Source organism: Protopterus annectens, chromosome 10.part0, assembly GCF_019279795.1.
Source record: "Protopterus annectens isolate FY-2018-M chromosome 10.part0, PAN1.0, whole genome shotgun sequence".
NCBI lineage: Eukaryota > Metazoa > Chordata > Ceratodontiformes > Protopteridae > Protopterus > Protopterus annectens.
In genome coordinates this window covers 387,454,721-387,481,820 of record NC_056744.1, presented here as the reverse complement: position 1 = coordinate 387,481,820, position 27,100 = coordinate 387,454,721, and the positions used below count along the sequence as shown (strand labels likewise).

Here is a 27,100-nt window from a genome sequence, read left to right as displayed (position 1 = left end):
AAGACTTAGGTAGTTCCAACAGGATTTATATCTCATACCTTGGTGGACTATAACGCTAAGGATGAGTAATTTCTTGGTTCTGTGCTATTATTGTTCTCCTTGAGTTCCTCCTTCCATTGAGCTCCTTGAGTCGCCTCCAGGATCATGGAGTCCTTCTCTCCACATTTCGTTTACCAAGCTTAGCTTTACCATGGGTATAAAAATGTATTGTTATTACTATGTATATCCACCCTGCATGTGTGCAGTGCATTTGGTTTGCTTTCAAACTAGATCTGGAATGCTGTTGCAGTATATGTGTTACTGTTATACACTCGAAGCTTTTCATGCAATATAGCAGAGGGTCAGGCACTGGCATGTGGATCGCCTTTACTCGCGGTTTGCTTACCCAAACTAGATCTGGTAGAGGCAGGAGGATGCAGGGTATTACACTAGTACTCGAGCTTCTTTCCCTACCTTGTCTACCTAATCTACCAGGAGCTAGTCAGATGATGATGTAGATAGGGTAGTGCAGAGGCTTCTGAAGACACTGGCTTTGGCCAAGTTATTACTGGATCCAAGCCCAAAGGCACTGGATCCAACAAAGTCCTGTCCATCAGCACCTATTCCTCCTCTAATCCGTCCCCTGCTTTTGAAACTAGAAGATTTGGATGTCCAGCTGGTATCCATCTCAGATCCTAGGCCCAAAAGTTCCTTGGATCTGATGTCTGCCCTGAGTTCTTCAGCTCTGTCAGAACAGGAGACCTCTAGGAGCCGACACTCCCCAGTTGGACCCGGAGATAGGGTTTGGATCTCAGTGGATCTGACCTTGCCTCTTGGAGCTTCGGAATGGGTGAGTTCAGATCCTACCTCTGCCTCAGAGTGTTTGTCCTCTGCGCTGGGGATTTCCTCAACACTCACTACCTTTTTGTCAGATCCAAGGATTTCTTTGGATCAGGGACAGGGTGCCTTTGAGGTTATAAGGAGGGTAATGACTACATCCCAGTCTCAGACACAGTCTCTCCAGGATCTTCTTTCCACTTCTGGACTAGTGACTTTGCCTACTTACGTACCCCTTCCAAAAGACTGCAGAGACCCCATGCCTCAGGACATCCAGCAAAGGACCCTCCTCTTTCTGAAACTTCCCCAGATTACCCACTGACGAAGCTCCTTGGAAGAGGACTTGCAAGAGGAAGCATCTGGACTCCCCAGAAGAGTCAGTTACATCTGATACTGACCTGGATGATGCAAAAGAGTCCCCTCAGTTGCCTCCTGAAGACGTCTCCTTTGTAGACATCCTAGAAATGTTAAAACAGAGAGGTGACTGGCAGTACACAACCCCTTCAGCTGAGGAGCTGGTATACCTGAAGTTTTTTGGGTCTTGCCCTTCCACCTCTTGGGTGACCCATCCTTCCGATGAGCTTATTGACCCAGTCTCTCAGAAGGCTTAGGAGACCCCAGACGACATAGAACCTACTCCTGTGAGGCCAAATAAATATATTACTGCCCCTTTGGACAAGCCTTTCCTTACAAAACGTGTAGCAATTGATGTCATGGTTTTGGCGGTGGCCACTAAAAAGGAACTATCTGTGATCAGTTCCACTATCCATCCCCCGAATAAAGATTCTAGGACCATGGATAGATATTGGAAGTGTGTCTTTTCATCAGCAACTTTTGCCTTATGGTCACTGAATTACTTAACTCATTTTACTAGACTACAGATGGATCTGATAAAGGAGTTGTCCTACTCCCTCCAAGGAGCTGTAGCTGATGTGGTTGCAGGCAAGGTAATCTCTCAGCTCGCCACCCTAAGTTCGGTCGTCAACTCTTCCATGAGACTCACTTCTTATGTAGCAGATGGAACGAGTAGGGCAGCAGGTTCAGGCATCTCACTTAGGAGGCTGGTTTAGATGTGCCTTTGCAAGTTCATGGAGCCCTTCAAGTCTTCCTTCATTAACCCCCCTTTTGGTGGCTCCTCTCTCTTTGGGCCCAAAGTTAAAGAGACGGTCACCAGGTGTGAACAGGAAGGCAATACCTTATCTGCCATTGGAGTACGTTTTTCCATACCCACCAGACCCTTTCCCAAAGGTCAAAGAGGTAGTGGAAAGATGTGGTTCAAAAAAATCACAAAAGTCTTTCCAAGACATACAGGGTGAAAGTTCCCCTAGAGGCAGAGGGGGAACCAATAATAGAAGACGCCTTGTGGCAGGGGATGCCCACAGAATCAGGGCTGCAGAAAATCCTTTTTTGGTAAGCTCTTTTAGCGCTCCTGAGGAGGTGCCCAGTTGTCCACCTCTGGAGGCATTTGGGAGACGATTGTCTCTGCACCTTCATACTTGGCTGAAAATAACAAACAACAATGGTAGATGGGTGCAGAACATAACATCCATGGGTTATGTCATTCCCTTTTCCTTCCCCATTCCCCATTCCCAAAAACAAAACAGTTCCAGACATTCCACCCAGTCAAAAGGAACAAGCGACCTTAGAAATTCAAAACTTGCTAAGAAAAAGAGCCATCCAAGAAGTCCCTGCAGACCAGAGAGGATTTGAAACTTACTCAAGATTCTTTTTAGTTCCAAAGAAAACGGGATGAAAACCCATTTTGGATCTCAGCAAACTAAACAAATCAGTGAAAAAAAACAAGTTCCAGATGGTGACACTGCAGTGAGTACTTTCTTTTTTGGAAAAAGACAATTGGATGTGCTGTGTAAACCTTCAGGATGTGTACTACCATATACGGATAAAAAGGCAGTCCAGAAGGCACTTGCACTTCTGGCTAGAAACCAATCACTTCCAATATCAAGCTCTGACCTTTGGTCTCACTACAGCCCCTAGAGTGTTCAACAAATGCATGGCAGTAGTTGTGGCTCACCTGATATGTCAAAGGCTCCAGGTGTTTCCATATCTGGATGACTGGCTCATAACCTCCCTGACCAGGCATCTTTTGCTACAGGCCAAATACTCCACGCTACAACTCTGTTCCTCTCTAGGAATTACAGTAAACTATGAAAAATCTGCTCTAGAGCCATGTCAAAACTTGGTCTTCATAGGAGCAGAAATAAACACAAGAACGGTGATAGCAAAACTTCCAAAGAAACAAGCTTCTGCCAAACTAATTCTTCAAGTATTGGGTGTAATGGCCGCCTCAGTTGTCCTTATTCCCTTAGCTTGTCTTCCCATGAGAATACTTCAATAGTTACTTTTGATGCAGTGGTCAATTCTAGAACTATCAATGACACACAAAATCATTATAACAAATTCATGCAAAAAGGATCTTCGATGGTGGATTCACTCTCCTCGGGCATCTCAAGGCTGTCACTTTATTCCTGCCCAATCCCAAGCCACAGTAACCAGGGATGCTTCCCAGATGGGGGGGGCATTATCTGGGGAACACAGTTCAAGGCACCTGGTAGCAACAAGAGACCCATTTGCACATAAACCTCCTGGAGATGCGGTCTGTGCTTTTAACATTACAAGCATTTCAAGACTCCCTCCATCTGGGAATGACAGCAATCCAATTGGACAACTCTGTAGTCTGGTACATAAACAAGCAAGGGGGAAACAGATCTTACCCCCTTTGTCGGGAGGCCCTAAGGGTCTGGCAATGGGCTACATCTGGGAACTAACACAGGTGCAATGCATCCCCACCAAACACTAATCTTCAAAAAATAAAACAGGCATCAAATGGGGGACAGCAGGAACAGCAGAAACAATCATTTATTGCAAAAATTAAGCACTTTCATCCCTCTGAACAAGGGATGTCATCAGAATAACAACTTAGACTACTCCACAAATTTAAATAGCCCAAAAGGCTTCATCATTGGTATAAGAATAACCAATAGGGCTATACACAGTAATCATGTGATTTCTCTTGTTCTGTAAGCCTGAAGAATTAAAAATATTAAAACCAAGATTAACTCTGCAAATGCAAAATACTTAATATAAAAAACACAACTATCTTAAAAATGTAAATACATATCAACAAAAGCATGCCCCAGTTATGTCAAAGAACATATGTAGTAAACAATGAATGATAAAAAAGTAAAAGATGTGAAAGGCGACTTACAGTTTAAGAGAAAGAAGTAAAAAATGCTATTTCTATATTGACAAAGTTAGTTTCAGTTGAGTGTTAACGTATCTGTTAGTGTGCATAAGTAAACCAATATTGTAGCAAAGCATATAGCTACTGTATTAATGTGTTCAATGCATTGCTTCATGTATTGTTTGGCAAATATATGGTTCATTTATTCCAATATTATTTTATTTGATTGTGTTGCTTTGGTTTCATTCACATGCATTTTATATTTTGCATTTGTTCTGTTACTGTAATGTAGAACACTGGGTGTGTACAACATATTTTGGTGTACTAGAGAGTGATATGGCCATGCATTTCTAATTAGCTTCATAATGTAGTCCTAGGTTTGATTCTTAGAGTTTCTGGCTGCATACAGGACCACTGTAGGTTCATAGGTTCATAGATTACTACTAGGCTCATTGCCCTTGTGGGCCATTTTAAGCCTAGCCAATTACCCCATGTGAGAATCAAACCCTGCACCTTGTGCATGTAAGGTAACCGCCTTAACCATTATGCCACCCTCCCACAGCTCTGAGCAGGTTATTTAAACAGGTCAGTGCTCTTGGGCTATCCTTGAAATGAGTCACTTAATAATGGTCCTCTTTAAACAAATGTCAGATAAAATGCCACACATTGTTTTACTCTTAGCTTTCATCTGTTCCTGATTTTACCTCATACTTTTGCCCTGTTCCTCATATTTTTTTTAATTTTCCAGTTAAGCAGTGAGGATTATAATCAGTCAATAATGTCAGCCATTTGAGGTTCAAACTTTTTTATTCATCAGAATATGCACTTTGATGTAAAACCTGTTTTGTTCTATTAACTTTTAAGTGAATTTGACTAAGATTGAAACATTATCCTTGCTTTGGGTTTTTCCCCCATTACTTTTTGTCTTTGCCTCTTTGTGTTTTTCATTGACACTAGGAAAGGATGAGTTACGAAGATGTTTATTGTCAGAAGTGATGTTAGTCTCCTTGGTAGAGTAGAACAAAAAGGAGTAAAGGTGTGCAGTGAGAGATGCATTTAAAGTTTACAGGCCTGAGGCAATTATTAACTGGTGGTGCTTAACTAAATTAACCGATAAACAAGGGAGCCAGTGTGCTGAAAAGTCCAACCACACTTCACAGAGCACACCAAACGATGTATCCTGAAACCACTGCTTTTTATTCAACACTTAAATAAAAAGCAGTGGCTTTGGGATACATCGTTTGGTGTGCTCCATGAAGTGTGCTTGGACTTTTTTGTGTTCCTTATCTAAATGAAGCAATATTTGAAAGTTCAAGTCTGTAGTCTACAGGCAACTATCTCATTTATTCCAGACTCTAATTTCATATTTGCATCTAGCAAATACTAAGCCAATTGTAAATAATCTCTTATAATTCTCTAATTGTACTATTCCATTTCAAGAAACTGTATATTTATAAATGTAATGTTTGTTTTTTGTACTTAATGTAACCTAAAATTTAATTGTAACTGCTGTAATCTTTGTTTTGTCTTGGAGCTTTTCTCCCCAGGACTCCATTGAAAATGGGTTCTTATTGGCCCAATGGACTATCCTGGTTAACCAACTGCAAACAAACAAATAAATAAATAAATTAATTAACAGTGTTTAATTGCAAAATAAAATGATTTCTCAGGAAAACAATGACTGACATTTAATGTTAAGAAGCACTGGGAGACAACACACATGTATGTAAGTTTAGCTGTAATGTTTTTTTTTTTTTTTTTGACTAATTGCAGTCCAGTCATTGCTGTGTGACCAAGTCAGTGTCTGTGTCAGCCACATGGTAGATGTAGTGAGCAGAAGAGGGAAGTGTTCCAATGAGTACAGAGTTCAGCTTTAGTAAAGGAGTTCCCTCAAAAATGTTAATTCCTATAGTACCTTTATGAAAAGGTATGCCATGTGTAACATGAATAAACAATGATCTGTGGTTGTCAATCTTCACTTAATCCTTGACTGTGGGTTCGGTTCCATATCTTGGAACCGACTCGGCTGTTATTCCAACTCTCGTGCCTTCCAAAAACTCTTGAGCTTAGCTTTACCCACAGTGCTCCTCTCAGGATTACTTCAGATCTTGTTTGCAGCTTTTAGTATCAGACTTGTTTTTCCTGTCAGCTCTTGAGCGAACTTATTTAATCTAAAACTGTAAGTGTTCTTTTATTTAAAAAACTTTTGTTAGTCGTTATCTTTATTTTGATTACCCAGCTCCTCCTTCCTTAACACTTTTAGTATTTTTCTTCCAAATACCATCGTTGGTAGTCCTTCTTTCTTTCACTTTCTCTTCTCTTTATTTACCTTTACTGTAAACCTTCAGTACCATTGGTAGTACTTTTTTTCTCTCTAACTTTCCTATTTACCACTATGGTAAACCTTCCATACCATTGTAGGTATGTGTCTTTCTGCCTAGCAATATATATATATATATATAAAAAAAAACAAAACTTAAACTTAAAACTTATGTTCCCTTTCTGTGTGTGTGTGTGTGTGTGTGTGTGTGTGTGTGTGTGTGTGTGTGTGTGTGTGTGTGTGTGTGTGTGTGTGTGTCTGTGTGTGTGTCTGTGTGTGTGTCTTCTGATATAGCAGAGAAGGCTAAGACTACTTGTGGCTTCAAAAGATGCCAGAAGTGTCATAGGAAATTGCCAAATTCTGACGAGCACTTTCTAGGTGTCTACTGCTTGGGCCTGGTGCACCTTCAAGAAGACTGCGCTATTTGTTGTGGCTTCAGTCACTGGGCTCTTGCAGAAAGAAAAAATAAATTGATTTTAAAGTGCGTTATTAAGTCTGACTACAGTGAGGTCGTATCTGATTCTACAAAGTCTAAAACTGACATTATCCCCCATTCTTCTTCTTCCTCTTCGTCGAAACATGATTGCTCCAAGAAGAGGAGCCAGTCAGTTTTGACAGTCCCATCAGCACCAACAACTAAGATGACTAAAACTTCCCCGGTTCCCATAGTTTCCACAGAGCCTAATGGGAAATTGCTTAAACCTTTGGTGTCATCGGTGCCAGTCTTTGCACCGACTATTTTGGCATGGCTATTGCTACTGGCACAGTGACTTTGGTGCCTCTTCAATCCCTGGCTCTATCTCTGTTGGAACCAAAGGAAATTTCTTTTACAGACAGGCCCTGAACAAGATACTTTGCATCTGTAGACCCTTTTCTAGACTGACCTCCAACCCCTTTCTTGGAAAAACCTAGATCCCAGTCGGTCTTTTCGGTTGATTCCACCAACAGCCTCACGGAGTCTGATGTTCTGAGACTGGTGGACCAGCTCTTGACAGCGAGGGGGTTCGCTACTTCATCGGTTCCTAGCCTTCTTGGCTCTGGAACCTTACCTGTCTCTTCTCTTGTTTTTAGTTCTTCCTCTGACTCCAACTGAGCCTTCAGAGTTCCCAGCTCTGAAAGTCCTAATTTCTACCGTGTCATTGCCAGTTAGATCTTCATCTCTGGCACCAGTAACTACCTTGAGCTCTTCAGTTCTGTTGGCTCTGAAGACCTGTCTGGGTCAAAGCTTCACTGTAAATTCTGGGAAGTGTGGATCCACTCCGGTGTTGTCGGAGCTGTCCATGCTCCTCTGGGTGTCGGCACATGTGAGCTCAACTTTGGCTTCGGAGGCAGCTTCCTCGGTGCAGAGTGGGACCAAGGTTCTGAGGATGTCTTTCTCAGTTCCAGGCTCCCATTACTCTATGGGGGGGCCTGCTTTCCAGGCCATGGAGAAGGCCTTGTCCACTGTGGACTCACAGTTGATACCACTGTCATCGGGTCAACATCCGGGTCCTTCCCCTTGCCCAGAGCTACCTCCAGCCTCTGCTTGGGACAGCAGGCACAGAAACCTCAGGATTCAACCACAGTGGTTATGTCTCTTCAGACACCTCTCCAGACCATCCCACTGAGGAGGTGAACCTGAAGAGAAAGTGCAAGAGGAAGCACTTGGACTCCCCTGAAGAGTCTTACATATAAGATACTGATTTCGATGAAGGGGAAAGTTCCCCAAGGTCACCCTGCAGGCTTTCCATGCTCGACAATCTACCTCTTGGATTTCTCTGCCCACTGATGATCTAATTAAATTGATTGCGCAACAGGCTTGGAAGATACCTAATTCCGTTAAGCCAATCCCCAAGTGACCAGACCAAATTTTGTCAGCTCTTGAGGATTACCAACTTTGGGCTAAAGGGATACCAGTAGATGCCATGGTGGTTGTAGCACCCACTAAAAAGGAACTTGCTCATGAAAGTCCTACTATTCATCCTCCTAACAAAGTGTCTAGGATGATAGATAGATTCAGAAAGTGCTTATACACTTCATCGAACTTTGCGCTCAGGTCCTTAAACTTCATGGCAAATTTTAAGAGACTCCAACGAGACCTGATAAAGGAGCTATCAGATACTCTGACAGGAGCTGTAGCTGAGGCAGTGCAGGATAAAGTAGCTTCCAGCTGGCAACCCTTGAAACAATATGTAATTCATTCATGAGGCTCATTGTGCACACAGCTGAAGGGACAACTAGGACAGCGAGTTCTGGCATAGCCATGAGTAAACACTTTGTGGAGCCATTCAAGTTTTCTTTCATCAGTTTTTCTTTTGACAGAACATCCCTTTTTGGTCCCAAAGTTAAAGAGACCTTTGACATGTGTGAGAAGGATAGAAAGACTGTTTCTGCCATGGGTGTACGCTTTTTCACTCTCAATGGTCTTACTCCAGGAAGGAGAGGAGTGGGAAGCTATGGCTCAAAAAAAGTCCTAAGGAACTTTCCAGGACTCACGTGGGAATGACACCCCCAGAGCAGAGGGAGGAGTTACAATGGAAGACGCCATGCTCTAGGCAGAGGTGGCCCACAAAATTAAGGTCCCAGGGATTCGTAACCTGGTAACTCTAATCAGCACTTCTGAATGGAGGCCTGATTGCCATCCTCTGGAGGCATTCGGGGGATGATTACCCCTGCACCTGTCTGCCTGGCAAAATATAACAATGAAGAATTGAGTGCAGAGAATTATAACCAGATGTTAAAATATCCCATTTTCAAAACAACCCAGACAACCAAAAAGAATCAAAGACATTCCACCCAGTCACAGGGATGCAGCAGTCTTAGAAATTCAAAAACTGCACGACAAAAGAGTCATCCAAGCAGTCCAACCAGACCAAAATAGGATCCGGAGTTTACTCAAGATTCTTTTTAGTGCCAAAAAACAGGACTGGAGACAGATTTTGGATCTTAGTGTTCTGAACAAGTTAGTTCAACAACCCAAATTCCGAATGGTTATGGTTCAGTTTGTACTTCAGTTCTTAGGAAAAGAAGATTGGATGTGGTCAATAGATCTTCAGGATGCATATTATCACATAAAAATGAACACGCACTCCAGGAGATTCCTGCACTTCCAGATGGGACACAGTCATTATCAGTTCAGAGCTTTGTCCTTTGGTCTCAACACAGCCCCCCAGGGTATTTACCAGATGCATGGCAATGCTAGCAGCTCACTTCATACTGCAAGGATTCTGCATGTTTCCATACCTAGATGACTGGCTCATTACTGCACCCACCAGGCATCTATTGTTGCGGGCAAGGAACTACATTCTTCAAACTTGCTCCTCACTGGGGATCACTGTAAACTACAAAAAATCCAATCTAGAGCCAACATAGCAGTTAGAATTTATACGAGTGGTGTTAAACACAAACACTGGTATCGTGTCTCTTCCCCCAGAAAGACTTCAAAGAATAAAATCGCAAGTTAGCCAGATTATTCGCAGCAAAAAAGTGACTGCAAGATTGCTGTAACAAACTCTAGAATCAATGGCAGCCACTATCACTTTAGTTCCCCTTGCGAGATTTCACATGTGAATCCTACAGTGGCTGTTGGCGTCACAATGGTCTTTACTGAATCAGCCAATGTCCCATCAGGTATTGATCACCAATCTGTGCAATAAAGACCTGAGTTGGTGGTTTCACTCCAACAAAAGTTTGTTGGGCTGACCCTGTGTCCCTCCTCAACCCCAAGTCGTAGTGACCATGGACACATACCTGATAGGGTGGGAGTGGGCATTATCTGGGAAAGACAGTCCAAGGTACTTGGTCCCAGTTAGAGGCTAATTTGCATATAAGTATTGTAGAGATGAGGGCAGTGCTTTTGGCATTGCAAGCATTCCTAGAAACCCTCCCCTTGGGAATGATTGTGATCCAAACAGACAATATTCAGTTGTTTGGTACATCAGCAAGCAAGTGGAAACCAAGTCTTACCCTCTTTGTCGAGAAGCACTCAAGGTATGACAAATGGCAGTTTCATCCGACCACTTTCTAATTGCAGTGTATATTATGGGGAGCTCCAATGTGATTGTGGACAAATTAAGCAGGAGCATCCTAACGCCTCACGAGTGGTCAATGAATCCTTTGGTGATGGAAAGGATATTCCACCAATGGGGCCAGCCCAGCTGTGATCTCTTAGCACCCCCCAAACAACATGTGCAGCAGCTACTTTGCCCTATTCCCCCCACCAGGGAAGTCACTGAGAGATGCTGTCCTTCACGATTGGCCTTCTGGTCTGTTGTATGCCTTTCCCCTGATACCTCTCATTTCCCAGTTTCTGAAGAAAGCCAGCAGGTCGAAGAATACGATAATTCTCATTGCCCCATTTTGGCCTCGACAGATATGGTTTTCCTTTGTTTGGCCTTAATTAATTCAGAAACTTTGTACCCTGGACCCAGCTCCAGACCTCTTGTCCCATCCAGAGGGACTCATTCATCTGAATCTTCAAAATCTCAAGCTCACGCATAGCTTCTCCAGTTTCAATGATTGCCAGGCATACAAGTCTCACTGCCCCAGTTCAACGAATTGTTCTAGTCTCCCTTAAATCTTTGACTAGAAGATTATACAACAGTAAGTGTCACAGTTTTTCAAAATGGGCTACAGAGAATAACCTCGACTGATACTCTGCACCAGTTGATAAGGTCTTAGAATTCTTAGCATCACTTTTTGAGGCAGGAACATCCTCCTTGTCTGTACGAGCACTAGGCTGCAGTTTCCAACTTTCAGAATGGTTTAAATGATAGAACTCTAATGTCCCACAAACTTTGTAAAACTTTTCTGAAAGGAACCTTAATGCTCAGACCTCCATACAAGGATTCTTCCACAACTTGGGACTTGAATCTGGTACTACAGTCCATAATTTATTCCTCGTTGGAGCCATCTGCAAATTGTGATTTGAAGTATTTATCTTGGAAAACCTTATTTTTTCTTGCTATTACTTCTGCTAGGAGAATATCAGAACTACAAGCATTGTCTTGCTAGTCTCATTACCTAACCTTCCGTAGTGACAGGGTGTCCTTGCAAACTAATCCATCCTTTCTGCCAAGAATAGTGTCTGAGACTAATATCAATCAGAAGATACAACTTCCTGTATTTTTTCACAACTTTTTAAACAAGGGTGAATATTATCTACATTTGCAAGATGTTCTTCGTGTTTCACTGTTGCAGTCATTACATTTGGGTAATCTGCTGGCAGGTTGCCTTCACTTGGCCTGATTAACAAAGTCTTGGGTCCTGCGTCGGTTGCTGTCCCTTCTTTCATGACATCAGGTCGTCAGGGGTATAAAGCATGCAGCTGACGCCATTACATCAGTCTTTCTTGCCACGCGGTCCCCGAAGCAGAAGCAGTTCGCAAGTAATCTGCTGGCAGGTTGCCCTCAGTTGGCCTGATTAACAAAGTCTTGGGTCCTGCGTTGGTTGCTGTCCCTTCTTTCATGACATCAGGTCATCAGGGGTATAAAACATGCATCCGACGCCATTACATCAGTCTTTCTTGGCGCGTGGTCCCCGAAGCAGAAGCAGTTCGCAAGTGCCGGTCGGCCGACTCCTGAAATTTTCGTATTCGAGTTTCAGAACCAAAGTCTTCAACTAAAAGCTAAGTACCCTGTTGGGGAAACTTTTTCTTGCTCCTTACCGATGTCAGTAAAAGTTAATAATTGCATTACTTGTGGGAAGCAAATACCTCATAAGGATTTTCATTTGTACTGTATTCCTTGCCTAGGCCATGACCACAACGTGCCTTGCTGTCAGTTTTGTGCTAAATTTAATCAATGCACGATTAAACGTCGGTTTATTTTTGCTTCTAAATATTTTGGCTCAAGATTTAATTATCCAGAAATGTCATCGGTTAGCAGTCCAACTACCGGAATACCTAAAAACCGCAAAGAAAAAGATAGAGACAGAATGTCGAGGTCCAAAACCGATGACGACACTTCTCCTAAGTCAGTCGCCGGTTCACCGGTACTCAGTGAGGTGCTTTTGCAGCCCCTGATTTCCACTACTTCTTATTCGCAGGCATCTACTGAGATTCATTTGGAGTCTGGTATGCTACGAGATAGTTCAATTATGGAACCCGCGGATGTCTGTACCTTAGATGGGTCCGGAGCCACTGTGCAGGCACCGACTTCTGAGGGTGTTTTCAGACCTACAGATTTGTATATTGGACTGCCACCATCTTCAAAACTAAGGCCAAAATCTAAATCTATGTCTAAAAAAACCGACACCTGGGCCACATGTGCAGGCCCCTAGGCCTAAAAAACAAATGATCAAAATGGCTGAAGATTGATTTAGTTACTCTGATCAGGGGTAGCCAAACCCCACCTTCTAAGAGGCCTAGGCAAGACATTGATTATGAATCTTCTGAATAGGATTCTATTTCTTCTGACTCTTCTAATGAACAGGATTTGTCTATTCCTACTTATGAGGACTCTGATGCAGAGGATTCCATTCCTTCTGCCTCTCCCCCTGAGGATTTTTCTTTTGGGGAAACTTTACATGCCTTAAGGGAACATTTCCACTGGGAAAGTCAGGACTTCTCTGAATCTAGAAAGAGACTTAGGGATTTTCTTCTACTTCCTCAGCATAGGCCTTTGGCTATACCTCCTGTTCTAGACATTGTTGATGTTTTTTCAGAATCTAGCATGACTCCTGATTCTCTGCATCTGGCTCCTTGTAAGCCAGACAGATACTACAGGGTTCCTGACTCCTACAAATTCCTTTTCAAAAGCCCTATTGCTGATCCTGAAACCATTTCTCAGGGTCCCAAGGGCATTAAGGCCTCTACTGCCAAAAATCCTACCCTTTCTGATAGATATTCCAGGATGCTGGATAGATGGGATAAGAAGGTTTACATGTCTGCAACCTTGGCAATCAGGGCTTTAAACTGTCAATTTCATATGCTTAAATATCAACAGCATGTCATGGAACTACTTAAACAAAAAATGATGTTAATCTCTGACTGTGTGGAAAATAAAGAATTGCAGGATTTATTGCATTCAGCTGAATAAGTTGGAAAACATACTTTGCAATGTGGTTTTGATTCCTTGGAGGCCTCTTGCAGGGCTGCTGTAACTGGATCTGTGCTAAGAGGGCATGCTTGGCTTAAAGAGCAAACTCTGCTTGACCATGTTAAAGCTAAATTGTTGGATGCTCCTTTACAACAGGACCGTCTCTTTGGTAATAAGGCTGAAGAAGTGTTAAAAAAGATGGAAAATAAAGCTAAATCTATGCAAATTGTGAAAGATTTCTTACAAGTGCAACCTCCAAGATTTAGTAGGCACTGACCTACTAAGAACTAGTCCTTTCCCATCCCCTCGAGAGCCGCTCAGGTCAAATCAAGACATTCCAAAGGCTCCAGGTTTCAGTCACAAGGAACTTTAAGAACAAAACAATGGGGTGCCTCCGCCTCCAAAACTGGAAGCAACAAGGCACGTCCCTATGGTAAACAGTCTCAATGACTTCCCTCTACAATCACCAAGCACTTACCTCGTAGCCGCCCCTTTGGGGGGAAAACTAACACTTCATGCACAAAACTGGCAACTTATTACCCAGGACAAATGGGTTTTAAATATAGTATCCCAGGGATACATATTTCACTTCCACACATTGCCAATCCCAAACGGATGGCCAGATCTGCCCCTAAATCAATGGGCAGGGGCCCAGAAACAAGTTCTGTCCCTCATGAACATGGGGGCTATTCAACCAGTACCAGAAGAGGAAACGGGACAAGGTTTCTATTCCAGACTTTTCCTTGTACCCAGAAAAGACAAATCATGGCATCCAATTCTGGACCTATCCACTCTAAACACATTTCTGGACATTCCAAAATTCAAGATGCTGACTCTTCAACAGTTACTACCTATGCTAGGCAAAGATGCCTGGTTGGTAACTCTAAACATAAAGAGGCTTACCTGCGTATCCCAATCAGGGAATCTTGCAGAAGATACCTCCACTTCAAAGCAGGCTACTCACATTACCAGTTCTCTGCACTCACATTAAAGACCCCTACCTGGCTGATATGAAATCTGGCAACCCTGTCTGCACTGCCCTTTGGCTTATCTACTGCACTCAGGGTCTTCACAAAGTGCCTGGCACCAGTAATTGCATTTTGCAGGCAAAAAAATATTCAAATTTATCCATACTTGGACGATTGTCTAATTCAGGCAGAAAACAAGGACATTCTTCTAAAGCACCTGGAGTTTGTAAAAAGGGTTCTAACTTGTCTAGGGTACACCATAAACAAAAAGAAATCACAACTGGTACACTCTCAAAAAATTACATTCCTGGGTGCAAGCATGAATACAACTGCCCAGATGACTTACCTCACACCAGAAAAGCAAATTCAATTGATGACTTACTACAAACAGGTGGCCACAAAAACCCTGCTATCTGCAAGATAGATTCTGCAAGCCTTGGAGTTCATAGCCTCCTGCATTCTTCTAATTCCATATGCAAGACTGCATATAAGGAAACTTCAGTGATACTTAAAAAGTTTATGGAGTCAACATTGTTACACCCTGGAAACAATGATTTCTATTATACCTTGCCTGCAACTAGAGTTCCTATGGTGGGCAGAGGTCTGCCACCAAAACAGGGTACTGACATTCACTCCACCCCCTGCCACCCAAACCCTAACAACAGACGCATCAGACTATGCTTGGGGGGCTCATCTGGCAGGGAAGTACATTCAGGGCAAATGGAGCCCAAATCAAATGCACCTTCGTATCAATCAGCAAGAGATGCTAGCTGTACAGAATGCTCTGACAGCCTTCAAGGACTACCTTTATCCAGGACAACTAATGATAAAGACAGACAACACCACAGTTATGTGGTACATAAACAAGCAGGGGGGTACATATTCCTACCCCCTTTGCAGACTATCCATGGCATTGTGGAACACAACCTTGACCTATCAGATACAACTACAAGCTCAATTCCTGCCAGGAAAGTTAAATACTCTGGCAGATGAACTAAGCAGAAATCTTATGGACCCACGCAAATGGAAACTGGAAACACAAGTTTTCAACATGTTGACACGCAAATGGGGGAATCCAGACATAGATCTTTTTGCCTCACCCCAGAACTATCAGTTGGACAAATTCTGCACAAGAAAGCCTTTTTGGGTGTATTTGCTTTTGTTTGGAGGTATATTTTTTTGTGTTCTAAATTACATACTTATATATACATATATATTTTTAGCTCCCCATTTGGGGGGCACCCGACATCTGGGGCAAGAAAAACTGATGTAATGGCGTCAGCTGCATGTTTTGTAACCCTGAAGACCTGATGTCATGGAAGAAGGGACAGCAACTGACACAGGACCCAAGACTTTGTTAATCAGGCCGACTGAGGGCAACATGCCACCAGATTACCCAAATGTAATGACTGCAACAGTGAATACACTCGAACATCTACATTTATGGTAAGTGTACACAACTGTACTATGTCCATAGACAATTATGTTTTTACCTTCACTGACCAAAAGAATTCAGAAAATCTGACCAGTTGTTTGTTTCTTTTTCTTCTACTACTCTGGGTAAATCAGTTGTTAAGGTTTCTGTGGCTAAATGGCTTAAGGATTGTATAACCTTCATTTATAACAAAAGGAAAGTGCAACTACCAGGCCCCTGTAAAGGCACTTCTGCAGTTTTTCATTCCAGGGCTTCTATAGTGATGTATGTGCAGCGGCTACTTGGGCATCTCCACATACCTTTACACTTGGGCACCCCCGCATACCTTTATTACTCATTACAAGCTGGATCTGGTCTCTAGGGGACGAGCATCATTTGGTTCAGTGGTGCTCAGGAATATACTTTAGTGAGACTTCCCAAGATTTAGATAGCCGGGTACTCCATCCCTCAGTCAATGACTAAGGGAAGATTGACAACATCAGATGAAGAAGTTATGTCTTACCATAACATTCCATCTGTGTTGTCGATGTTTACTTATCCTTGACATTCCCACCCTCCTTCCCCCTGCCTTTCAGGCTTCTTGGTGGAACAGATCTATCCTAATAGATTGGATTTTCCTTTATGACTATAGGTATGGTCTCTGATCTGTTATTTCCTGCCTGTCACTATCCTGTACAAAGTCAGTCTGAGGTAATCCTGGGAGGAGCATTATGGGCAAACCTAAGTTTGAGAGTTTTTGGAAAGCACGAGCTGAAATAATGGCAGAGTCGTTTCCGGGATATGGAACCAAACCCACAGTAAAGGATAAGTTAAGATTAACAACCACAAATGGAATATTATGGTAAGACATAACTTCTCTTTTCTAGTGGATAGCAGAGTTGTTCTGATATATGAATTCCTTTAAATGTCTGATGATAACACATTAATAGCACAACATTTGTTTTTTAGGTCTTGAGTAATCTGGTGATGGAAGAGCTGCTCCCATCCCTTCAGACTGACCTACTTCCTAAACTAAAAGGAAAAAAGAACGACAGGAAGAAGGCCTGGTTTGCAGTGTGTACCTTGTACATTTTATTTGTTTGTTTGCTTGTTGTTTTTTTTTTTATTTAATCATGTAACTGTTCAAAAATATTAATTTTACATACAGTAATGCTTGTATTTCTTGGCTTGCTTAGTTTAGTACACCCTATACTCTGTGTCTTTTTTGTCCTAGCAATAAATGATGTAACAGCAAACCTTTTATTCACAACAGTGGGACTGTCATGTCTGATGTCAACAATACAGATCCTGCACTGAACCCAATTAGCTCACACAAAAGAGAAGAAGGCAGTAGTTTCTTTGCATATTTCACTATGGATCAAATGTATGAAACTGCACAAAAATGGCTCAGCTTGGATAACCAGCCATCACAATTAATTCTGTTGGCATACAGCATACTTTTTCCAAGACAGATGTGTGTGTTTCCTTCAGAAGAAGAAAATAACACAAAAAGTACAGATTTTGTGCGAACCCCACACCCCCTATAACTATATATACCAACTCCAGGGTCGCACAACCTTGGGGAAGGGGGCAACTCCCTGTTATTTTCCTTGAATACTGGTTTTCGATCAAATGAACTTTCAATCAAATGCATTTAGATCAAATGAATTTCGATCAAATGAAGGTAACCCATAAATATATATATATATATATATATATATATATATATATATATATATATATATATATATATATATATATATATATATATAAATATATGTACATGGATATAATATATGGTCGAAAACACATTTGGTTGAAATTCAGGTGACTAAGCACTCTTGACTGAAAGCAAAAACTCATTTGGCCGAAACTCATTTAGTTGAAAGCTATATATGGCCTTTTCCCCACTATAGTGCGATCCTGGAGTTAGAATATAAAGTAAGGGGGGGTATGGGTGTAGCCCCCCCACATAGTTTGAGTTTATAGTCTCTTGTTGAAAGAGTTGTTCATTGCACTTGTCAATATACATGTGTATGGTTTAAAAGATTTAAAGTAGGTGCGGGGCTACGCCCCCCACACCTCCCAGTGTGAGGGGGCTGTGCCCCCCACACACCCCTTTACTTTATATTCTAACTTCAGATCGCACTACAGTGGGGAAAAGGTCATATATAACATTTGACCAAATGAGTTTTGACCAAATGAGTTTTCAGTGAAGTGAGCTTTCAATCGTGTGTGCTTAGTGAAGTCAGTTTCGACCAAATGTGTTTTCAACCAGAGTAGACACACACATATATATATATATATATATATATATATATATATATATATATATATATATATATATATATATGTGTGTGTGTGTGTGTGTGTGTGTATATGTAGACATATATATCTGTATATATATATATATATATATATATATATATATATATATATATATATATATATATATATATATATGGGTCTCCTCAAACTAATGACGAACCCGATTCACGACAGTGAATAACCGACACGACCGACAACGCAGTTGACCGACACTGACATTCCACGCAGATCCGGACAGACGAAAGACCGACAAAGTGGACCTGGTAAGTAGATGGGTACGTGAATGATTGAGGGGGGGGGGTGAGGGGAGCGGTAAGGTAAGTCAGGGATGTATGTAGGGATGTGTGATAGGTGAGGTGATAGGTGAGTGTGTGGTTGTGTGGGGTGGGGGTCTTGGGTGTAAGAGGGCAGGTGGGTGGGGGGTGTAGGTGTGTGTAGTGGTTGTCAGGGGTTGGGGGGTGGGTGTGAGGTTAGGTTTAGGTGTAAGGTGGGGGGTGGGGTAGTGTGGGGTGAGTTAGGGTTAGGGGTGGGAGTTAGGGTTAGGGTAAGGGCAGGTGAGTGTGTGTTGTAGGTGTGTAGGTTAGGTACGGGTTTGGGTTAGGTTTAGGTGTTAGTGTTTTAGGTTACTGTGTTTGTTAGTGGTCGGTTCGGGTGTGTGTGTGTTCGTTGGTCGTCGGGTCGGGTTTGTTAATTGTTTTTTTCGTTGTTATTATACTTATTATTATTGTGTCGGTGTCGGCTATATATATGTATATATATACATATATACACATATATACACACACATACACATATACACACAACACACACACACACACACACACACACACACACACACACACACACACACACACCACACACACCCACACACACACCCACACACTCTCTCTCACACACACACACACACACACACACACACACAAAATGTAATTCTGGCCTCCAGTAAATGAAACATCTTGCACACAGTGTTTAGGAAACGAGCTTCATGATGAGTGGCAAAGCTGCAACATTTTGAAATCTCTGAGTTAGTATATTTAGAAATGCAAGGATGTGGGGGTGCAAGGGGTTTCCTGGGTTCACTTCAAGTGCTTGAGCTCCAAGCTCTCGAAAACCAATGTCTTGAAGCTAGGGAACTGAGTTCCTCATAGCTCAGATAGGCTTCTGCTCGTGCTCAAACCTGAATATGAGTTTGAGTAAATAGCCGTGGAGGAGGGAGCATTGCTTAAGCTGAAACTCAAATATGAATTTGGATAAGCAACTCTGGGGAGTGAGCGGGAAGGAAGTTTAGCATTAGGAAGCTGGAGGGGGATTTAGGATTAAGAATTGGGAGGGGACTTTTAGAGTTAGGAAGTCATCTCTGAACATAAGTTTAGGGAAGGGGATTGAAGTTTCAGGTTTAGGTAGCAGGAAGGGAGTGTTAAAGTTATGGAGTGATCAGGGACTTTAGGGAGAGGGAGAGGAGTGTAGGTTTAGAGGTACGGGACTGAGAAGTCGAGTTGGGAACTGGGTGAGAGTTTTAGGTTTAGTGTTTAGGTTCTAGTAAGGATAAGTGGTATATAGGATCAGGTGTTTATAGGGCTGTGTATAAACAGGAGATTGGAGCTTGCTGTTTTGAGCAAGTGACAGCGAGCAGGTATATTGCAAGGTACTAGCATGTGATTACCTGTAATATACCTGGGTTTCTTTCCTGTAAAAATGTTTTCTGTACCTTTTTTTAACTGGTATGGAGTTCAATAATTGTATTTTTTTTTTTTTTTGGAGATCTAACAAATTAGTTTTCATCAACTTGATAGGGCTCCCCCCACAAACACATATATACCCATGCAAAGGTAGGCAGATACAGCCATACGTACATATGTACATATGTAAATATAAGGTCTAGATATGTGGTGTTTAGGGATTTGCCCTCATCCATTGCTCCAGTAACATTGTCAGAGAACTCATTTAAGTGAAGTTGACAGGGTCTGCTGCTGATTAATCTGAAATGGCTTAGATCAAGAGTCTGTAGGTTACCTATATCCTTATTTATCAGTTCTGTAATGATCCTTTTCATAGCCTTATAGATGAGGCTGGTCAGGCTTATAAGTTTATAATTATCTGGGTCTGTTGGAGAATGACTTTTGCTGTCTTCCATTCATCTAGCATGAAGCCTGTTTGAAGAGTGATATTGAACAGCCTCTTTAGGGGGGTATAACAAGTCAGGTTTCAGGCTGACCAGTAGGTAGACTGGTATGTCATCTGGCCCCATAGAAGTAGTGTTCTTGGCTTTAGATAGCAAGTTGAAGACTTATTCTTGGGAGATTTCAGGGGTGTCAATGTGGGTATGTGATCTGAAAATATTGTAGAAGAGAGGGTGTTAAGGTCTGAGCTGAATTTGTCAGTTTGATAGATTGGCAATATCCTCTGAGTTGAAGTATGTTATATAATTACTACTTGCTCTGCAGAGTGCTGGGATTTATTTCTGAGGCTTCTAACCTAGTTAAATAAGATTCTATAGTTATCCTTTACCTGGGTGATTATTTTTACCTCATATCTAGCTTTGGTTGATCTGATCAGGGTCTGGCATTTCATGTTTAACCTAGCAACTGTGTTTTTGGCATCCTGGGAATAAAATTCATTTTTGTGTGCAATGCATTTTTTATTTTATTATAGAATATATTCATACTGGGGTTCCACCACAGAGGTTTATTTTTGAATTTGGCATTATTTATTTCTGAGAAGGACAGATGTGTTTGTGCAGCTATTTATGTGGGTATAGAATTTGTCAGTAAATGATTCTGCATTATCAGTTGGGTCTTCAAGATGGAAGGGATCTATGAATACCAAGGTATTGCAAGTTGCTTCAGGCTTCACTATTATGGTAAATGTGTCTAATATGTGGTCTGATTTGACCAGGGAGGAAGTTACAATTAGTGAGGGGCAAAGCTGTCCCATACCGATAAGGACTTAATCCAGGATTTTGTTGTCATTGTTGGGGCTGTGGTCTTTATTAGTCAAGAGCATTTGTGCTCATTAGTCCAGAAATTTCTTGGCATACATGTTTGAAGATGTATGTCCCCCAGTTTATGGAAAGGTATTTGAAGTCTCCTAGGAGAATGGTGTTTGGTTTAATACATAGGTACTCCACACTTATTAGTTGGGAGGTGTAGGCTGATGGGTGCATAGATAGTGTCTGATAGTTAGGTATGATATAATGTGTTTTGCTGATAGCAAGTTGGACATAAAGGTGTTCCATGTCATTATCTTGTCCAACAAGTCTGGAAGTCAATTTTTTAAGAAAACCGAGACACTGCCATCTTTAGTGCTGGTGGGCTTGAACATGTGATAATAATGAAACCCTGTTCTGATGGAGTGCTTTCACTGGTCGTGAACCAGGTCTCCGTGATGACCCATATATCACTGTTTTCCAGGGCAAGGAGTACTTGCAGGGAGTGATGTTTTTATTAAGTCTTTTAGCATTGGGCAACAATACTTCTGTATTCTGTTTTTTATGTTGGAGGCTTTAGAAGACTGACATTGACTAAAAAGACACAATGGGGGTGGACAAGGATGTAGCCAATAAACAAAAGCCTTGATGGGTGAGTTTCAGGCCATCCCTGATAAAGCAGTTTGGATTGTCTACCTTCTACTTTTAGGCTGACAGATGTTGTTCCCCCGTCAAATGACACCAAGAGCTAAGGCAGTTGCTGAAAACAAGTCTTTTGTTCATATTTTGACATCATTCTTGGTGATAGTAGAATGCTGCTCAAGACTAGGTGCATACCAGTCTTAGATACTTATTCTGAGAGCACCATCCTGTCTGACTTCATATAGTCCAGGGAGATATGTCTCAAGTGATTTACACCCAAGTTTACTGTAAACTGTGTCATATGTGTACTCGTGGTGCAAGGACTTGAGTATTTGTGTAATATGGTTAATCTTGGAACTTGATTGGCAACTGAATGTAACCCTCTCCTTGCACATCCTGGTGAGTGATGAATCATTGTGTCGCACTATGGAGTCACCTATAAGTAAGATGTTTGATTATTTGGAGGTTTGCTTTTTGGGCTTTTGAACTGAGTCAGTGTAATGTATGTTTCGTAGTGGGTGCTGCCTCTGTTTTGTGCTTGTGAGGCTGCTGAGGGTTACTTTTGTGGTTTAAGTAGGCTAATTTTAAGAGAGTTAGCATATTAAGGTCTGTGTCTTTGGTCTGTGCTGTGTGTACTTTTAGTGCGGTGTTGTGTGGTAAACCTACTTGATCAGATGTCTTTTCCATCCATTCCACAACAGATGGGTTTCAGATCCGAACTCAGATCTCACTTTGGCCACTTTTCAGACTTGGGCTCTGTAGCTCATGCTCCTACCCTTGCCAGTAATCCTCTTTAAGCCCTGTATTACCTCAGACTGCATTTGCCTCTTCCAGCGATCAGACATTGTTTTGCATAGCTCAAGCTAAGTTTAGGCAGATAAGTGATTATTTTCACTTTTCTTCTTCTTCCTTCTCTATCCTCCCCTGGAAATTTTCATTATTAAAAAAAAAAAGTTTCCAGTGCACTACCCTTTGTAGGCCTCATGCCTTTGGCTTCTTAACTCCTTCTACCACAATATTAAGTAGCTTAATAACTATTGTTGGTATTTTTTCTTTGGATTACAGAGTTGTTGCTGATTACCATTGCTGGTAGTTTTCTATCCCTTTTTCTCTCTTTGTCTTCTAGCAGAAAAAGACAAGGAAGAGTCTAAGGAGTTGAGGAAGCACAATCTCAAATGCTCTCCTCTTTCGGCTTTGGGATTGGTGGTCTGTGTTGTGTGATTATGTTTTAGAAGTCTACTGGCTTTAAGAAGTGCTCCTCTTGTGGGCACAAAATTCCTAATTCAGATGCCCATGCTGAATGTATCTACTGCCTTGGAGCTGGGCATCTGAATGTTGAATGTGAAATATGTGCAGGTTTCAATCATATAGCACCGGTAGAGTGTAAAAATACGTTGGTACTGACGGTGTTGCTGCTTTCTTCCTCATCTTCAACCTCTGGAGCTTCCCCCTCTGTGAAAAATCAAACAGAGAAGCCCAAAGGGGATTAATCAGAAAGTCTAAGGAGTTGAGGAAGCATAATCTCAAATGTTCTCCTCTTTCGGTTCTGGGATCGGTGGCACCAGAAAATTTTAAACTTTCGGATCCTCCTACCTGTTTGAATCCAATCTCCTTTTCTTTGAAGTTTCCTGCCCATAGACACCAAGGTTCTCTCCAGAGCTGATGCTATCAAAGTTACACCCCCCTTTCCGCTAGGATATACCTCAGTGGGCTTCTAGACGTCCATCCACCTCATCATCTCTTAGATATACTATGAGTCTTACTGAAGCAGATATAGACAGAATGATGAGAGAATTTCTCAAGACCCAATTAAGTTGGAAGTCATTCTGTCTCTGTCTTTCATTGGCCCATGAGCTTTGCACCACCTCAGCCAATGTTGCTGACTCCTACTCTGATTCACTGTTTGACTTAGAAGGTATTGGATCCAAGGTTCCTGAGTTTGTCTGTGTCAGTTTTGAAGGCTTGGCCTTCTTCAACCCCAGCACCATTTCTGATCCAGACAGCTCCGACCCTGTCAAAGCCAGAGGGATCTCAGAGCTGTAGTGCCAGTGGCAGATCCAGAGTTACGGGTTCCAGTTTGAAGTTGTTGGAGCTGTTCCATTCCCAAAGGGCTTTGGTGCTGGATAGCTCAGCTCTGACTTCTCTTTCAAAGCAGGGTCTTGGGGATTCTCTAAGCCAATCTGGTCAGGTGGCCTCGGCCACTACTAGAGTGGTTTTGGGTTCTCCATGGCTTCTGCTTTTGAGGCAGTGGAGAGAGAGTGTTATCCACCTCTGTGGGCAGGACATTTTTGCACCCCTCAGGTTCACCTGCTCCACAGCTGTCTGCCCTGAGTCCTGACTCTTTTCATTCTACCCCATTGGGACAGCCATTCTGATAAAGCCTGGAGACAGCTTTCATCCAGGAGTCCCCTCACATTTCTGTGTTTTCCCCACATTATCCCACTGGGGAAGCTCCCTGTAAATGTAAGTGTAACTGAAGGCACATTGATTCCCTGCAGGAATCATTGACAGAGGACACTGACTTCTTTAAAGGAGAGGGGTCCTCCGAGGTTACCCCTTAAGGACTTCTTGTTCAGACAGATTCTTTAACCTATTTGACAGAAAGGTAGTTGGTCTTCCAAAGCCCCTTCTCAGGAGGAGTTGGTGTTTCTTAAGGCTTTCTAAACCAGCTCAGCTATGTCCTTGGTGTTCCCTCAGCAGATGAAATGGTGAACCTCATTTCACATTGGACATGGAAGGATCTGGATGTCACTGAGTCCAGTCTTAGGAGGCCAGATAAGTATTTAGTTGCTCCAAAGGATCATGCCCATTGGAGCAGGGTTCCCCCATTGGATGCTATGGTGGCAGCAGTGGCCACAAAAAGGAATTTGCTGAAGAGAGTCCCTCTGTCTGTCCTCCTAATAGGAAGTCTAGGGCCTTGGACAGATTCAGGAAGCAAGTTTCTGCTTCAGTGGCCGTTGCATTGAGGTTGATGAATTATTTGCCACATTTTACGAGGTTCCAGAGGGATTTGACCAATGGACTGTCCATTTTCCTCTCAGGGCCCATGTCATCGGAGGACAGGATGACCATTCTTCGCAACTGGCCACCCTACAGTCACTGTCAAATGCTTTCATGAGGCTGATTTCCCATGCCACAAAGGGTGCTTCTAAAGTAGCAGGTTCAGGCTTTACTGTGAGGAGACATGCCTGGATGTGCCTCTGTGATTTTGCAGAGCACTTGTAGATGTCCTTTATCATTTTCTATTTGATGGATCTACTTTATTTTTGCCCAAGTTGAAAGAGACTCTGCAGGAGTGAACAAGACTGGGAAAACTCTTTCTGTTATAGGGATATGGTTTTCTACCCCTCAGGGGAACTTCTCATAGAACCAGAAACCAGGGTGGCATTTGGCTCCACTGTAATCTGGAATATCCTTCCATGAGGACCACCCCGGGGTTTCTTCTATCTGAGGACTCTGTCCCATTGCTTGAGGAAAGGACAAAAAAGACAACATCAGATGCATAATGTATCTACTCACCATAATGATACATCTATTTTGTTTGCTTTCATCCTTCCTCATCCACCCTCCCTCCCTCCATTCCCCCTTCCATTTGTGGAAGTTTTCCTGTTTTGTTTCTCAGTATGACCTGGAGGATCTTCCTATGGGCTTTTTTTTCTAACAAACTCCACATTATTCTTCTCTTTCTCTAGAGTGATGCTTGTAGATTTCTGGACTGCTTCATCTTTGCATATCCTTGTTATTGGCTAGGACATTTGACTGCCAGGGGGAAAACTCAGTTTGAGGTAATACAGGGCGTAGAGAGGATTATGGGTAAGGGGAGAAGCCAATGTCTGAAAAGTGGCCAAAGTCAGATGTGAGGTCAGATCTGAAACCCATCAGCCGAAGAAGGACAAAGACAACACAGATGCATTGTTATGGTGAGCACATAACCTTTGTTTGTTTGTTGTGCCATCATGTGAGAGCTTTAACTCCAATAACTTGTATATCTGTATCTCACACACTATATCAACTCCTTTAAGTAGCAGGTGGTTGCCAGTAAACATACAAGAACTGCTATATTGTCTCAGGATACCCATTTTCACCAGGCTGGTTACAGAAAATGTTGGAAAGGGCAAATATATGGTTCCAGGTGCTTACTAATGTAATGATTTACTGGAGGTGCTGTCTAAAGCAATCTAAGTCTACACACAAAGACCAATGTGCCACATAGTACAAACCTATCTGTCTAAAACAAACAAACAAACAATCTAACTCTACACAAATAGCAGTGTGCCACATAGTTCAAACCTATCTAACACAAAGTATCGACACAAACAGCAGTGTACCCCCTAGAGCAAATCTGTCTTTTTAAAACAAACAGTCTAAGTCTACACACAAAGAGCAATGTGCTAGCTAGAGGAAACCTACCTGTCTAAAACAAAGTCTATACACAAAGGGTAATGTGGACCTAGAACAAACCTACCTGTGTAACATAAACAATCTATGTCTGTACACAGAGAAATTTGCCATCTATCACAAACCTTTTTGTGTAACACAAACACAATCCATCTGATTAATATTTATATTTAATATTTATATAAATATTTAGTATTTGACTGTCTAATGAAGCATGATTTAACTACACCTCTAACAACACTGTTCAATCTCAGCCTCCATACATGTTGTGTACCAAGCAAATGAAGAACGGCTACAGTCATTCCCTTGCATAAGGGAGAACCTTCCACAGACCCAGGCAATTGCAGACCTATAAGTCTGACCAGTCGCATATGCAAAACCAAGGAAAAACTTATCATGGAATTAATCAGTCAGGACATAGGTAACCTCCAAACACTGGCCCCATCTCAATTAGGATTCATCAAGGACAAGTCATGCTTACTAAACATGGTGGATTTTTTTTGAAAATGTCAGCACTGCAATGGATGAAGGCAAAATGATACACACCACATACCTCAACCTAGCAAAAGCTTTTGATACAATTCCACATTCAGCCATAATAGAAAAACTAAACAAACTGGGAATAAACCCCTATGTCACTCACTGGATTTTCAACTGGCTCACAGATAGGACTCAGATAATCAAAACTGGGGAAGTTTCCTCCACAGAGACAACTTACCAGTGGATTTCCTCGGGTTCTGTACTGGGACCTATCCTGTTTGGCATCTACTTTTCTGAAGTAAAAGCAAATGCCTAAGGCCTCTGGCTGACTAAGTTTGCAAATGACTGCAAGCTAGAAGCAGTCATTGAATTCCCAAATGACTTGGTCATCCTGCAGGAAGGTTTGTTTCAAATAAATGAGTGTCAAATTATAGAATGAAACTAAATGCCGAAAAATGCATTACAATATCCTTTGGGAAGTCATCTACCGCAGGGAACTACTGCATTGACAATATGCCCTTAGAGTTGACAGAGTTTTTCAGGATTTGGGAACTTATGTGGACAGTGATCTAACTTTTGATCAACATGTG

General features: G+C 42.0%; 1 protein-coding gene across 1 annotated transcript in view; it reads left to right on the top strand.

The window, feature by feature from the left end:
- Window positions 1–27,100, top strand: part of NIBAN1 (niban apoptosis regulator 1) — a 2,689,070-nt gene that overhangs the window by 1,877,641 nt on the left and 784,329 nt on the right. Inside the window, exon 7 of the mRNA XM_044085307.1 lies at window positions 16,706–16,810. Coding sequence (XP_043941242.1) covers window positions 16,706–16,810 — 105 coding nt within the window. The remainder of the gene's footprint in view (window positions 1–16,705; window positions 16,811–27,100) is intronic.